The following is a 15990-nucleotide window of genomic DNA, read 5'->3' as shown; positions in this document are numbered from 1 at the left end:
GCGCCCTGCGCTGCCCCGGCTCGCGGCCCCGTCGCCTGCGGACCCCGCAAATATCGCCCATGTGAAGAGTGCTGCAAAGCCAGCACGCTGCTGGGAACCACTCGCTTCAGCCCCAGTTACCGTACGAGCAGCAGAAAGCCCAGCTTTTACCAAACTCCCAGATTTTACCAAACATCGCTCGTGAGCAAAACATGCCAGGAGCCCAGGGAAGGGCAGGAATTTCATCCATGAACCAGGATAAACACTCTGCGACCGCCAGCGCTGTACGCGACGGAGGCTCTCGTCTGCCTTCCCTCCCTGGGTCGCTGCTTGTTTCAGGACGCGTAAAACAAGGTCGGAGAGCCTGGGCTTGCTTGCGATGGAAGGCCGGGTAGCCTGGCGGGGCCGCAATTAAAAAGAAAAGCAGGGCTCCAAGCTTGGAAATGCGCAGTTTGCGACGCTGCTGGTCAGTCACATGAAAGATCCCAACCTTCAAAAGGGTTTGGGGGCTAATTTTAGGTCTGCGCCTTGACCAAAGAGATTTAAGCTGAACTTCTCCCACGGCTTTTCTCGGCAGTCCCCGAGGAATCACGTTCTGCTGTGTGAAGAGCATCCCTGGTCCAGCTCCCCAGATTGTCTTTTAAGGGTTTATTTTTAAACTGAAGCCGCAGGCCGCGTTCCACAGGCCATAAATTCTTCCCGAGTCCCACTCCGCAGTCGGTGGGAGCTCCTGTGACTGGGACGGGCTTCGGCTCGAATCCTTGGCACTGGTTTCTGGCCCCGCTCATCCCTCTCCCATCACCACGGACGCGGCACAGCTCCCCGGGCAGACGCCACCGTCCCCATTCATCACTAAAACCCTTTTAATAGGAACCGTGATGCGAGCAGAGCAGAACATATTGCTTGTAGGAACACGGCCTTTCTGCTCTGCTAAATGATTTAAAACTGGTGGTGAATAAACCTAATATCTGCTCGCTTCTGCCAATCCTCATTACGCCGGGACTCCCTCGGAGCGATTAGCTGCCTTAAAAAATCGCTGGAAGGAGTCAAGCGCGCGGCGCAGCCAGCGCTGGGGAGGGCTGCTGGCAGCCGCCCGGCTGGAGCGTGACGTGCCCTTGAAATCCCGTGCCCGGAGGCATCCGGCGCCCGAGCCGTGCCAGCTCCGGCAGCGCGCCCGCCGCCGCCCGCGTCCCCCGGCAAAGCCGGTTATTTTTAATTTCACCGCCTCCATCCCTGCTGCGTCCCGGGGCAGGCGGGGGGTTATCCGGGGAGCGGGCACCGTAAGGCTCTTGCAGATTTTCTTGCAAAACCCTAATGCTGTGGGTTTGCAGAGCTGCAGAATCATGGTGGGGAGAGAGGAGCGTGTTAGGGGGAGGAAAGCAGGGGTGGGAGGTGAAGCGTTTTGTCCAGCGTCCCAGGAAGACCCTGGAAAGGGAGGTAGGAGGCCTGCGTGGTTACGGCACGGGGCAGCCCAGCCATGAACCTGCTTTCGAAACCATTTCGTGGCGCAGGGATGGCAAAGAGCCGGGTGCGTATGCGAGCTGTCAGCCGGGCAGATGGGCCGCGGGCTTCTCCCGGGCTGTCACAGCTGCAAATTGTCCAGGAACAGTCTCTAATGAGACATAAGGGAAGGATTTACCCGAGAAAGATGTCAGAGGGATGAAAGGGGAAAAGAGAAGAAACCAGGAGAAATAGTGGCTTGATTTTGTATTTATTTGTGCAGGAGAAATTGCTTTAAAATGTCCTTTGGCGTGTTAAGAGAAGGCACACAGGCAGTGACAGCCCGGCTGCAGGGCTGGAGGACCCTTCTCTGGGGGATCGCGCTGATGTGAACACCTTGACGTGCAAATTCCCTTCTCCTCCTCACCCCCCCGACTCAGAACTTACCTGCCAGACGGAGAAAAGCCCTTTCCTTTCGGCACAAAGACCGTGGCTAAAATTTCCTCTGCAACCTGAGCTTTTCCCTCCCCCACTGGCTGGGAGTGATGGTCTCCCAAGATGACCATCGAAGATGGACAAGCCCAACCACAGACCAGCGCAAAGCCAGACCAGCTGAGATCCCCCAGCAGGACAGACAAACAGGACCAAACCCCATCCTCCTCTCCCCCCAGGATGACTGACGGAGTCTGGATGGAGCCGGAGAGCATCGCCCGAGCGGAGGAGCCATGCAGGCGAGCAGTCGGCCGGCTGGCAGCATCAATGATTCATCCCACGTCCTTCTCGTGTGCGTGCAGCCTGTCCCCGTCACGTCCCAGCTCTTCTGCGCCTTAAACATCTGTTCAGAATCGCACCCAGCAGACTCTCCGTGTCGGACCCAGCTGGAAAGGGAGTAATATTTAGGGTTGGTGAGTGGGGAAGGAGTGCAGTCTCCCAAAACCAGTCAGGCAGAGAGGGGATTCGGAGCTCAACCCTTCTGCATCCCTGGCAGTGCTGGGAGCAGTATTAGGAGCAAAAAGAGTGGACACGATCCATGGCTTCAACATTTACAGTCCTGAAGTGTTTGATTCTGCCTGATCTCGATGCCTCCACTGCGCCCTGCTGGGACGGAGCCCACTGGGCCCCTCCGAACACCCCAGCCCCACACCAGCAGGGAGGAATTTGTGCTCACTCGGTGTCTCCATGCTTTGAGGAGAGATGGTTGCGTTCGGAAACACAACACCTCCTCTGAGGACACCTCGTTGGCGAGGGAGTCGGGCCTCTGCAGGAGAAGCCACAGGAGCCCAGCGCCGGTGCTGCCGCTGCTCTTCTTCCTCCTGCCGATGCAAATGAAAAGCGGTGCTTTTTCTGCGCTAGAACTTCCCCTCGGCGCCCGCTGGCAGGGCGGCAGGTGGAGAGCTCGCCGAGCGTGCAAGCGTTTGCAAGCAGATGCAGAGCCCTGCACTGGGACCAGCACCCAGACGCTGGTCTGTGTCGGGGACACATGAGTGTGTCCACACCTGGGGATGCAGAGCTGAAATTCTAGCAAAAAAAAAAAACCCCAAGCCCCCAGCATGATTGCTCCTGCCTCCGCTCGCCCAAGGGTGCTGCTCCTTCGCTGCTCCCCGTGGCCATGCCTGCCTTGCTGGGGTGACCGGTCCGTGTCCCTCCCAGCGGGACAGGCACCTTCTGCACCTTCTCTTCCAAACTGCCTCCCATTTCTGCTGGAGCGAAGGGCAGAGGCTATCAGCTACTCTTACGTTGTCTCTGAAATACCCCTTTTCTTTGTGCTGTTCTGCTCTGCTGGGGCCGTGTTTGAAAGACGGTGTCAGAGGCTTTGTTTTGCCTGGGCAGAGCACCTTGTAGGAGCCAGCCACAGGAGAAAAAGGCTTCAAAAAGCCTTCCCACACGTCTTCCGTGGCTCTGCTGCCCTGGTCAGGGGGTTTTCCAGGAGCGAAGCCCTCCCTGCTGCGTCACACTTCGGTCGCCTCCTGCAGCTGCATCTATTTGGAGGCATCTGCTTGGGGACGGGCTTGGGACCCCCACTTTGCCGGTCCTGACCCACAGCCAGGATGACGAAGCTGCTCACCCCGAGGACCACGGGACCACATCCTCTGGTGCAGCTCTCCTGAAGGACCTGTCCCAGGTTGGATCATTTTCCCTTGCTCTCCCTGAGCAGCACAACGCCGCTGCTCCAGGCTCCCAGTGATCCCAATGGCCCCTCAGCTCCGTGCCCGCAGCCTCCAGCCGCTGGGAGCCGAGCCCCTGGGGATTTCAGGCACACAGAAGGGGCTTTTGCCTTTCTTGCTTGCAAACGCTCCTGCAACAGCAGCTCCTCACGCCTGGCGATGGAGGGGAAACTGTGCTGCTCCTGGATCCCTGCTGTGCGGGATGCTCTCCCTGACATTCCCCACTGGGCTGGTCCAAGTGGCTCTTTCAGTGTGGTTTCCCAGGGTTTTGCCTTTCCTGCAGGCTGGAGAATGTCCTTCTGGCAACCTTGGCTTTGAAGCAGTCCCACGCTGCTGGGTCAAGCTGGCCCCGGCGTTTCCGCAGTGCAAAGCTCTCCCTGCAGCAGCTCTGAACGCGCACTTGCACGTGTGTTTAAAAAAAAAAAAAAAAAAAGCATTAAATATTAAAGGCAAACCCATCTTTGCCTGGACTCAGAGCAGCTCTTAAAAATCTTAGCAGCTCCAAAATCCCAACCCTCCCTTAGCTTTTAAAGCTTCTTCCAGCTTATTACCAGCCCGCGGGGAGCCGACGCGAGGTGTGTGCGAGCTCAAGGCTGGTGTGCGAAGAGCCTCCGAAGGGGTTCCCAGAGCGAAGCCACACGGCTCACAGCAGACGCCGGGAAATTCCTAAACCCTGTGAGCCTGCAGGGACCAGTGTGCGGAGGGGAACTGGGAAAAAGCCCTGGAAAATCCCAGTTCTGGCCCAGGGCACTGGAAGGCGGTCAGCAATGGCAGCACCCTCCCCGCCCCGGGGCAGGCTGTGTCACCCCAGAGGGTGACACCACGCCGGGACAGCTCGGGCTGCAGAGGGAACAGCGTTCGCAGGGCAAAGCCAGTAATTTGAACACGACGCGTCCTCTCCCGGCTGCTGAGGGGTGCAGCGCTGGCTCCCCACACCCGGGGCAGGGCCAAGCCTGGTGGGGACATCAGTGGGACCATTCATGTTGGTCCACGCCAGAGCCCTCCTCTGTGCTAAACACCTTCCCCAAGTCTCTAAGACCACCAAGAGCCCGTTAAAACCCCCTCTGCTCCCTACACAGCCCTTTCTTTCCCCAGGAGACCCTCACGGGTGGTCTCCACAGACCCCGCTGTGGCTGGGACCTGTGGGACCACCTCCCCGAGCATCACCTTGCAGCATCGCCCTCCGGGAAGGCGGCAGCGCAGGCAGGCTCGGCGTGGACCAGCGGCTGAGAGAAGGGGTTTCCATAGCGACGGGCACCCGCAAGGCCTCAGATCCTGGGTATTCAGGGCAAGGATTTGGGGCGGGGGCCGCTGTGCCGAGGGGGTACCCCGGAGCCCTGCGCTGTAGCCAGTTTGCTGCTGGGGTCCATCCGTCCCCAGCCGGCTCGGGGACCCCGTTGTCGCTGGGATGGCTGCACAGCTCGTAAAATCACGTCTCGCATTGCCTCCGTCAGCGACCCGCCTGCGTCTTGCAGGATGCCTGGGGAGGACCAGTCCTCCCGGGGGGGTCACAGTGGGGTGCTCAGCCCTCCGCAGGGACCCCGGTGCTGCCAGCCTGGCCGTGCCTCCCTCGGGGAGCTGGGAAGTGCAGCCAAGCCCCAGCGGGGTGCTGGGGGTTGCCCTCTGCCCCCGCTCCCTCCCTGGCTATTTTTGGCTGCGTACCCGGCAGGCCGCGTGCCGGTCCCCCTCGCTGCCGGTGGGGACGGTTATTCTGGGCAAGAGGAGCCGTCAGAGGAGCCGTGCCAGGGCTGCGGTGCTGCCTTCGGCCCCAGCACCGCTCCTCTGCGGGCGGGGAAGCCGGGCTTCGCTGCTGCGGGAGGCGTCGGGGGGGGGGTTCACCCATTTCGCGTTACAGTGCAGAGATGTGCAACGGGGGCAAAGCACCAGTGCAGGGGCAAAGCAAGAATGCAACGGGGACAAAGCACCATGGAACAGGGACAAAGCACGAATGCAACGGGAACACTGCGCCGTGCCACGGGGACAAAGCCCCCCGCACTAAGGGCAAAGATCCCTCGATGGGGACAAGGCATGGCAGCGCTGCCCGTCCCCTTGCAGCCGCGGACAGACGGAAGGAAGGGGGCGAAACAGGTTAGAAGAGATGAAAAGGGTGTTTTTTCTGCCAGCTTGGCTGGGACGTGCCTCCCATCTGACACCCACACTGTGCCCACAGCTGGGCCACGGTCGTGCCATGCCCGAGCCACCCCAGTGAGGGCTGGCAGCTCCCCCACGGCCGGGCTCCCCTTACCTGCGAAGCCAGAGGGGGATGGGCCTCTCGCCATCAGTGGGACACCATCAGCAACACGTGCCCCTGCATCCCTCCCCTTGTCTTAATTCCAGCACAACCCCTTGCCCCGCTGGGTCGCCGGGACGTGCCAAAAGCCTGCCCAAGCTCCAGCTCGCCCGCGGCTCACCGCCAGCCAGCAGCTAACCCTTGGCAAGGGCCGTGCCCAGCCGAGCTGCCGGGGCTGAGCGTGGCTCGCCGGCTCCCAAGCTCTTTGTCTTCCACGGGAAACGGCCACCCCGGGGATGGGGAGAAGAAACCGGCCACCCTGAGACACCCTGGTGCTGCGAGCTGGGGCTTTTCCAATTAAAAGCCACGTGCAGGTGGCGGCTGAGCGTTCCCACCCGGCACTGATGGCTGGGCTGGGCTGGGCTGGCAGGAGAGCGCTCCTGGAGCCAGGAGCTGCTCCCGGCGTGACTCCGTGATCGATGGCTGGGGCGTCAGACAGGGAAACAGCCAATTTCCTTCCTTTTTGATTTTTCATTGCAAGCCGGCGCCGGCGGAGATCCTCACACCAGCATGTTGCAGGTTTGGCAGCTTGGGGGTGCCTGTCCTGCCCTTGTCGACATTAAAAAACCATAATTAACGAATGAAAGAATACCAGGGTGCTTTGGAGGTGCAACCTTCCCGTCCCCACCCCAGCTTTGCAAACAGTCGAGCAGCCAAAGCAAAGCCTGGGGGTGGGCACTGCCTCGGGCCCCCCCGCCTGGGGCATCCCTGGGGATGCAGGCGAGCAGGGGAAGGCTTTGCAAGCCCATGGGGGGGTGGTGGGACACCTGAGCGTCCTCCTGCCACCCCAGCGTCCCCAGCATGAAGGCAGGGCTGGGAGACGCAGGGCTTGGGTTCGGCCGAGCCCCGGGCAGGGGATAACATCGCTGCAGGGAGCAGGGACCCCCAGGGAGGGGAGGGGACGGTCCCTGCCCATGGCCTGCTTGGCATCCCTGGCCTGCTCAGCATCCCCGGCCCCGGCTCTCTCCCGGTGCTCACTGTGGCAGCACAGCATCTCCACCTTATGCGCCTCGTTTACTTTTTCCTGCCTTAATGAGAACAGACTTCTGGGGAGGGGGGCGAGGTAAATATTTTTCCGCTTCCTCTCCGAGCTGGAAAAGCCTGTGAGGCCCATCTCCAGGGAGACTCTGTAAACAAGGCGGAGGGGGAGGTTGGGGGGGGCTGCTCCATATGCTGCACCAGCTTTCGGCCCCGGCTTGCCATCAGATGTCTAACACAACAGGAAGCAATAAAACAGTTATTACCAGCCGGCACCCTCCAGCACCGCTGCGCGGAGGAGCCTGCCTTCGCTTTCGCCCTCCTCGCCCGAAATCCGACTTAATAACAGGGTTCCCCTATTAACAGGGTTACCAGGGCTCTGGCATTACTAGAGCTTGCAGCAGAGATGCTCAGCTCTGCTGCAGCAGGGCACAGTACAACCCCACCGCTGCGATTTCGGCATCGAGATAACCCCGCTGCGATTCCCACCTGCCCCCGTGGTCTCTCCACCGGCTGCTGTCACCTCTCGCAGGGGACGGGGTGTCCCAGGGCGGACAGCCGCACGGGAAGAGCACCCCGGCCAAGGGAGCTCCCAGCATTCAAACCCTGCTGTCGGTTTTAAAACAACCCGTCTAAAACCAGCAGCCCTGGACGCTCTGTCTGTTAGGAAAGCAACACGAGGGGTGATGGTTCATAGACCGTGAAGCCGTGATGCTCGCCACGCGCCCTTGGCCGACAACTCCTGCCTTGTGGCCATCACTCCTGGCCAAACCAGAGCATGTCTTCGAGAGACATTCAGCCTTGATTTAAAGGCATCAGGCAGTGGAGATCCACCACCATTTCCCTGCCTGCTTACAGTGGAGAATTAGAGCCGCCCTTCCAAAAATCAGCACCGATTGATCCCTGTGGCTGGGCTGGCCCCGCTCCTGCCTCCAGCTACCCAAACCCCTGACATCTCATCCCCTCTTTTCCCTTATGGGCTGTGTCCCTGCGCTGACCCTTTGCGGATGGGCTTCCCAGCCCCGCGATCTGTTTATCTGCCGGGTACAGCCTGCACGTCAGCCAACCGGCGGCACCGGGCGCTCCTCCCGGCGCTGGCTCCGCGCGTGTTTGTGTTCGTGACGCTCCTTTCCTGCCGGCGAGGGAGTCTCGCTCGCATCCTGCGCGCCGGGCGCTGGCTCCGCTTCGCTCAGCCCCGCTCAAACCCTATCGATCTCGCTTTTCCATTTGCAGAGTGAGGGCAAACACGTTTGCTGCCGGCGCATCAGTGGCTCTGGAGATCTGTTTCCAGCAGGAACTGGACCGGAGGGATGAGGTGCCCGGCCGGAGACCTGTAGAAAAATCATATTATTATTTTTTATAGCGCTGTGGTAATTGCTGTTGCAGTTTGCCATGCAAACGCCGCCACATCGCGTGGACACGCACCGACCGGGCTGCCACGGCGTTCGGCATCCCCTATACAGCGGTGACGGCGTGGGGCTGGAGCTGGATCGGGCCCCTTGCCGCTGTCCCTGGCCGGGGGGCAGATGGGGCGTGCATTGCAGCCAAAAACCAAGACAGATCGGCTGCGTCCTGGCAGTGATTTCTCTCCTGTCTTCTCCGCCCGAGGCAAAAACTGAACTTGTGACCCAGCTGTGAGCAGCCTGTTATCTCATTAACCACCCGGGCTTCCCCAGGAGCCTGTCATTACCCTGGAAACCTCCACCGCCCCCCAAAATTCAGCCCGGGTCTCTGAGATGGGACAGATGATTTGCAGGTTAAATGGATACAAAAAGCACAGGTTTTCCCGTAATTATTTTCCTGAATATCTGTCGATACTAATTAAAATTGTTTCCCATAATCAAATTTAAAACAGCAAGGGAGAGGAAGGGGTCGCTGAAATCCTTTTATTTCAAGTCACTCGGGGATGAAAGGGGCTTTCAAATCAAATTAGCAAAAAATTCACCTCCATCCTTAAAAAAGGCAGGGACCTCAGAGCCGGGCTGTGGGGCTCCCTGGGCAGCACTGTCCCTGCTGCGGGGTTCTTTGGGGCTGCCCTCTGAACCTGGCCAAAAACGGGGCTCCTGGGGTGCCGGGGCTCAGGGTGGGTGCGGGAGTGTGGGTCTGTGGGGGTGTGGGTCTATAGGGGTGTGCATCTTTGGGGTCTAGTGCTATGGGGGTGTGCATCATAGCGGTGTAGAGCTATAGGGGTGTTGGGCTATAGGGGTGTGGGTCTATAGGGGTGTGCAGGGGCATTTCTGGGGTGCCCAGGGGGCTGCAGGGAAGCTGCTGACCCACAGCAGTGGGGAGATGCAATGCGATACCTGCCCGCACGCCACTTACCGAGGAGCATCGCGTGCCGTGCCGAGATGCATTCACCGCTTGCCGTGGCCGGTGCTGCGGCCGTGCCGGTGCCACGGGCGGACGCCGCGTCCCTTCTCACGGCTGGGTCAGCCCCAGCCTGAGCTCGTGCTGCCGTGGGCCGCGGCCGCCTCCGGGAAGGTCTGCGTTTGGGGAGTGGTGTTTCTGCCAGGCATGACAGCGTTCACCCTGCCAATGGCAAACCCCGCGCAGGGCGAGCTGCCTCAGCGCTCTTGCCAGAGGTTGGGGCTTCTGCTTCCTTTAATTGACCCACTGCTTCGTTTTCGGGGGGGACGGGGGTTTGGGCACAGCGCTGCCAGCGATGCTGCGCTGTCCTGCCCTCCCCTGGCCTTGCCAAGCTTGGCCGGGGGGTGCCAGGCGGTGTTGGGGGGCTGGAGGAGACATCCAAGGACACCCCTCTAAGCACAGGGCATCTTCCCAGGCACCGAAATTGCAGATTTCTGTGTCGTGCCACGCACGAGCATCCCAACGGCTGCTCCAACGCCGGCTGCTGTGCCCGGAGGGATGAGGCTTCTCTCGGAGCCCTGCAGCCCCCCAGCTCTGCCCGAGCTCTTTGCCTCCCGCACGCCTCTGGAAAGCAGCTCCAAAGTCTTGGCCGAGGCGCCGGCCAGCCCGGCGGTGACCCCAGAGCCCTCCCCAGTTCGGGCTTTCCTTGCCTCCAGTCAGAGGTTTTTGGCAGCCAAAGCCGGACTCTTGGGAGCGGCAGTTGTTGGCTGGCCGGGACACCCAGACACCCCGTAGCTGTCGCCGGGGCTGAGAGCAGCCAGCGGTGCGTTACCCTGAGTGCTGCTGGTGCTCGCCGCGATGCCCCGGGCGTGTGCAGCCCTGCTCCGGTGGCCGGTGCCGGGGGGAGGCGGGAGACATGGGTCCTTGTGCCGTGCAGTGGCAGCAGGAGCTGCTGGAAGCTGCAAAACAGTGAGATGAGAAGAGAAAACAGCACCCTGCATCTAACCCCCACCCTCCCCAGGAAGAATCTGGGGACAAATCGCTGAATTTGTCATTCTAATTTTGCATGGAAGGAGGCGATGGCTCTGCCCAAGGGATGAAACCCGGCAGCTCCAGGGCCAGGGGTCCAGTAAGACCTCGGAGACCCAGGGGGCTGCAAAACCTCTGGCACAGCCCCTACCCTTCGGCCCCTCGTGGTGGGGGGCACCGTGCTCGGCTCTCCCAGACCCCCTCGCGCTCGCTGGGCTCAGCAGAAGGAAGCTGCGGCTGAAACGCAAGGTCAGAGCCTGCAAAGCAGCCCGGCCCCGCCAGGCTGGGTCTGCCGGGGTCCCCTGGGGCTGGAAAAACAAGAAAAGAGGGTAAGAAAGGGGGGGATCATGACCAGCTCCCCCAAAATTAGCCAGGTAAATTTACACCATTCAACCTGAGGCCTTTACCAACAGCCGCTGGGGATATATAGAATATCTCTGGTTTTGGAGGCTGCCTGGGCTCAAGTCCCTCCGCTCTCGTGGTCTCTCCATCGCTGGGAGTCTTTTCCACGGCCCACGGGGTGCCGGTGTTCACCAAGACGATAGCTCCAGCACATGGGGACAGAGGTCCTGCCCTTCCCGGTGCTGCGAGACATCACTGCCTTTAGCTGCTGTAATGGGTTTCTAAAATTAGCTGCACACTCTGCCCTTGGACTTGAGCAGGATATTTCTCAGTTGTTTAATATCAAAAGTCCAAAAAAAAAAACCGGAAGCAAAGCACAAAAGCACCCAGTCAATGCACGTCTAAGTTTATTTTATCACTTGCCCTGCAGAACTCAACAACTATTTTCAGTCATTTATGGAGAGTACAAGTGCGAATAGCTGCAGAAGTTTTGCAATTCCAAGACACCACACAGAGCTTCTAAAAAAAGCAAATTTAACCTTCCCAACAAAGCCTCAACAAGCATCCCACCCTTCCCCAGATCACGTTTCCGAGCTACTGATTTCAGACAGCAAAATCTCATCTCCTCCGACCCGCAGCCCATCGGTCTGTGCAGAGGTCCCCGGCGCACGGCAGCGTCACCCCCGAGCCCCTCGCTGGCATCTCGCCCCGCCGGTGCCTCCCTTCCGGACCGGCTCAGTTTACCCCGCGCCGAGCGGGACAGGTGCATTTTGGCCCCTCGGGGTTTATCATTCCCTCCAATTTATGAGTATTTTACATTTTGCCGTGGGCCACAGCTCCTATAAATAACCCAGGGCTGCCCGTGGCAGATGCGAAGCCAATTGCTGCCTGCACGCTCCGTTAGAGGCCCTGGCTTCCCAGCAGCGTGAATGTGAATAGATCTGAATCTGCAATGCAATATTAATTGGGAGCAGCAATATTCTCCTGTCTTTGGAGGGGAATTTTAATTGAGGACCACGCTAACAAGCTATTATCTTCCCGCACCATGTGGTCACGGCCAGCCGAGGCAGGAACAGGGGGTGCCGGGCCCCGCTCTTTTTAATCAGAGCCTCTCCTATCACCTTTGTCTCCCCAAATCAACCCAAATCAGCAGCCCCAGGGTTCATCCTGCAGCGAACCCACCACCAGCAATTGCTTGATTTGACTTGTGGCTTCCTAAAAGGGTCAGATGTTGAGCAGATCAGCTACAGGGCGAGTAAAGCCCCGTGTGAGGCAGGTACTGCCTGGGATTAGGTGAAGCCATTGCACCCAGTGGGGCAACCAACGCTCAGCAGAAACATCTCAGCAAGGAGAGGGTCTGGAGCATCCCTGTGAGATCAGTCCTGCCCAGCAACACCTCCCTTCATGCCCGTGAAGTCCGAACCAGCCAAGCTGTTCTCAAGCCGAGGGCTCTGGTTCAAGGCAAGCGTCTGCTGGTGCTCAGCAGGGTGACACGAGGTGCTGCAGAAGGTCCCCAGAAGCCCTTCAGATGGAGCCCAGAGCTGAGCAACAGCTTGACTTGGCTTGGGAGGCAGCGAGCAGGCAGCGTGCCGAACAGCCCCGTCTTTGGGGATGGCTGATTTTCATCGGCCGCTGTCTCGCCTGCTCGGTCGGAGCCCGGCAGAGCTGCTTACCTTCTGGTAACTCAACCGACCAGAGCAAACCAGGAATTCTCAAATGTTGTGACACTTGAAAACGCACATTCAGGAGGTTGGTTTCCCCCTCATTTCTGGTTAAATTTAGTCCACCTAGCACTGCGCTCGTTTTTAACAAGGATGGAAAGAGATTGTGCACCCGAGAGGAGCACCTCTCCTCTCGCACTCTCCAGGTGTCTTGGTAAAGACTGAGCTCTCTGGGACATCAGGAGGACACGGACCTCCTCCGGGGATGGAGGGAGGGCTGGACACGCCGTGTCCTGCAAAACAACTCTCCGTTAGCCGAGGATTTTCATTTCCAAGGGTGGGGACGGGGGGGAAATCATTGCCTCCATTCTACGAAGCAGAAAGCGAAGCTATAGCGAAGCGGCCGGCGGGGAGCGAAGGGACGGATCCTGCCGTGGGATGCGAGGGAGCCGGCGCCAGCGGGGCTGCGTCCAGCCGTCACTGCCACATGTCACCCGCGTCCCCGTTCTCGTGGAACTTGTGGACGTGGTCGGCGTACCTGCGGAAAGGGCACAGCCACGTCAGTCACAGCACAAGGCTCGAAGCCCTTCGGCAGCCGAGCGGGAGCCGCTGCATTTCTGAGTGTGAGCCGAGATAATCAGCACCACGCTTCCCTCCTCCACCCGGGAGCTGCACAGGGCAACCGGAGTCCAGGCACGGGCCTGATTCTGGTCTGCAGGCTCACGTTTGGCTTCCGCAGGCTTCCTCGCCCGGGCTAGAACCGCTCACGGGAAGGGATTTGGAAAACACCCGACTGAAGACAGGCAGTTGATCTGCTCCATGCACCTTTTCCCCCCGCCATCCTGATACGATTAAGGGTTTAAAACCCAATTAACTGCCCTTGTTTGCAGGACAGAGGTGCACCAAGTGGTGCCAAAAAATCTGCTGCAAACCACCATGCTCTGCCCACCGAACCCGGGTGGACGACGGCCCCGAGCCCCAGGACCCTCACACCCACTTCTTAGCGCAGTACGCGGCACAGTCCCTTCCCACGCTCTCGCTCCAGGCCGTTTTGTAGAGCACCTGCAAAAGAAGAAATGCGATCAGCTCTGCCTTCGCCTGCCCACCCCTGCCCGTCCTCGCAGCAGCCCGGGTCACCGCTCATCCCTGCCATCCCCTCCCCACAGCCACCCGCAGCATCCCTGCCGCAGCGTTCTGCGGGCGCCTGTGGCTCCTGCGCCTCAAGCAGAGACCTCAAGCGATGCTCTGGGTGAAATCGGTTTCGCAAGCCTTGCGTCCCCAGCGTGTGCTGCAGGGGCTTGCCCTCGGGACGGTCAGGACGACCTCTTCCAGCGGGTGATTTCTGCCGGTGGTTTGGGGGCAAGGCGGGCGTGCTCGAGGTCGCACATGGATGGAGACGTGGTTTTGGCACGGGCTTAAGGAAGGTCACGGCTCAGTTTGGCTCCTTTTTCCCCACCGGGTTTCCACTTCAGAGCTGTGGTCCCAGGAGGCGGGGAGGGTCTGGAAAGAGGGAGAAGCCCTCCCACACCAGGCTGATGCATGAAAGCCTTGGGGGTGTCTAAGCCGTGGCTATCTTGTCACCAGGGAAATACTCTAATTTCACAACCACCCTTCAGCAGGCCTCCAGACCAGGGTTAACTGAAACCCCAGCAGGCAGCAGGCAGCGGGTGGGAAGGGGTGAAGGCTGTGGTGTCTCCTGGGATTAGCGGCAAACACGTTGCTCCTGGACGGAGGAGCCCCGGGTTTGTCCCGTCCCCGTCGGACAGGCGGTGCGTGCCCAGCCCAGGCAGCACTGGGTGCTGGATTTCAGGCCCTTTTGTGTCTAGATGAAGTAAGATCATTCCAGCCATGTAATATTTATGAATTTTACTTTTTTTTTTTTTTCAGGTTAGAGCTTTAAAAATTAATGATGTTTAACTTTTTATTTTCTTTCCTCACCAGACTAACAGAAAGTTGGTTTTACTGTAAGATCAGGACAGAAATATTGCTCTGATTTGTCTTTCATCTTGTTTCATTGTTTAATTATTTATTATTGTGGGTTATTTTTCCCCCTGAAATGATAAATAAAACTCCAGAAACTGTGCAAGGGTGTACGAGGAGTTTGCACTGCGTCTGACTTTCCACTGGATTCAGGCTGGCTCAAGCCACTATTCCTAAGCAAACCTCTGCTTCTCTACTTCCAACCCTAATGTACAGCGGGGAAATCTGAAAACTGGAGGAAAACAGAGCCACAGGGTAAACGCGGGCAGGACCAGAGCTCGCACAGCGTAATGCAAAGCCGGAGCTCATCACCCGGAGGGGCAGTGAATGTGACCGCGTAGGGATGAACCCAGAAATAGGAAGGGGGGACTGCACATGGTCCAGAAATGGGTGATGTGGGGCCACGGGGCTGTATTTTATTCTTAAAATTTCTTACGCTGTTAGCTTCACAGTAATTAACCAAAATTTCCCTGCCTGACAAGCGGAGGGCTCGCCTGCCTGGGTGCAGGGATGGCGACCCAGACCCGCAATACGCCAAACCCCGGGTGAGCTCCCAGCACGGTGGCACCGGGGCCTCGCGGCTGTTCCCAGGCGTGACATGAAGGCACAGACGGCTTCCAGCTCCCGCCCTCAGGCAAGCCCGTGCCCACCCGAGGGCGGCCATTCCCGCCCGATGATGCCGAAGGGGATATTCCTTGGCAGGTACGTGTCTCCGCCGAGCCGTGCTGCCCACGCTCCCAGCCGCCCCGTGCCTCCAGAGCCCGCGATACACCAGCTGCACCATGCTCGCTTGGCATAATACCTTCAAAATGTAACCCCCCCCCCCCACCGCCCGGTGGGATGCTCGCTGCCATTTTAATGGGGTGCCCACCCCCGTGGCCCCCGCGCTTACCAGGAAGACGAGGCAGTGCAGGAACAGGGTGTAGAAGAAGGCAACGGTACGGGCTGTCTTGTTGGACAGGATGAGCCGCCCCTGCAGCAAAAGCAGAACGGAAAAATCCCATTTTAACGCGGGCGAGTGGAAACCAGCCCTCCTCATGCACAGGGTCGGAGAGACCCTGGCCGAGACCAGGGCCCCTTTAGTGCTAGACCCTACGTAAACACACAGGCGAGGTGGGATGCTCTGCCACCCACCTGTGCCCACCTCCGAACAGCCGCTCTCCTTCAAGCAGGCTACCACCAGTGCCTACGTTCTCAGCCCAAAATTGCCCAAATCAATGTGAATTCAGGGCTGCAAACTGCGGGGTTTCCCCCACTGAAAACTCTCTTGGGGGTTTGTTTTGAGCTACCTTTACCCCAGCTTTCTCCACCAGCTCTGCCTGCTTCCCCTCATGCCAGCCTGCAGCTCAGCACTGCTCCAGAGAGAAACCTCGGCAGTAATTAAGTCTCGCACATTTTTTAATTCATGAGCTCAAAGAACTTGTGATTTGCAGCGCCTCCTCGCCACCTCCTCGGCTGAGCAAGCGCTGTGCCGGTGCTCCCGAAGGCTGGTCCTGCTGCGCAGCCCTGCCCGCTCCCCAGCTCCCGTGCGGGACCCCAGCAATGACTTCGAGGACGCTTTCGTAGCCAGACCCGCAACGACGGTGCAGCCCCCCCAAGTGCCCTGGCACGTTTTAGGGGTGACCGCTCTGCACCCTGGGGTTTGCACGCTCCTCCAGCTCCTGGCATCCCTCCCTGGGAACCTCCAGCCAGCTCAGCCTAAAGCAACGGTGGTCCTGTGCCGTGGCTCTGGACCCCCCGGCACGCACTCGCACCGGCAGCAAAGAGCTGGTAAAGTGGCACTGCTGGCTTGGTACGGCGGGGAGCCCCCCGCTTTGGC

The 15990-nt window shown here is 59.5% G+C and overlaps 1 protein-coding gene across 1 annotated transcript in view; it reads right to left on the bottom strand.

Moving 5' to 3' along the window:
* Window positions 1-10920: 10920 nt before the first annotated feature.
* CUX1 (cut like homeobox 1) overlaps window positions 10921-15990 on the bottom strand; it is a 283847-nt gene continuing 278777 nt past the window's right edge. Inside the window, exons 21-23 of the mRNA XM_075439947.1 lie at window positions 15064-15144; window positions 13189-13253; window positions 10921-12729 (exon numbers count right to left, since the gene is read on the bottom strand). Coding sequence (XP_075296062.1) covers window positions 12669-12729; window positions 13189-13253; window positions 15064-15144 — 207 coding nt within the window. The 3' untranslated portion in view covers window positions 10921-12668. The remainder of the gene's footprint in view (window positions 12730-13188; window positions 13254-15063; window positions 15145-15990) is intronic.

Source organism: Opisthocomus hoazin, chromosome 20, assembly GCF_030867145.1.
Source record: "Opisthocomus hoazin isolate bOpiHoa1 chromosome 20, bOpiHoa1.hap1, whole genome shotgun sequence".
In the NCBI taxonomy this organism is placed as follows: Eukaryota; Metazoa; Chordata; class Aves; order Opisthocomiformes; family Opisthocomidae; genus Opisthocomus; species Opisthocomus hoazin.
The sequence above is the reverse complement of the archived record's forward strand: the minus strand, read 5'-3'. Positions and strand labels throughout refer to the sequence as shown.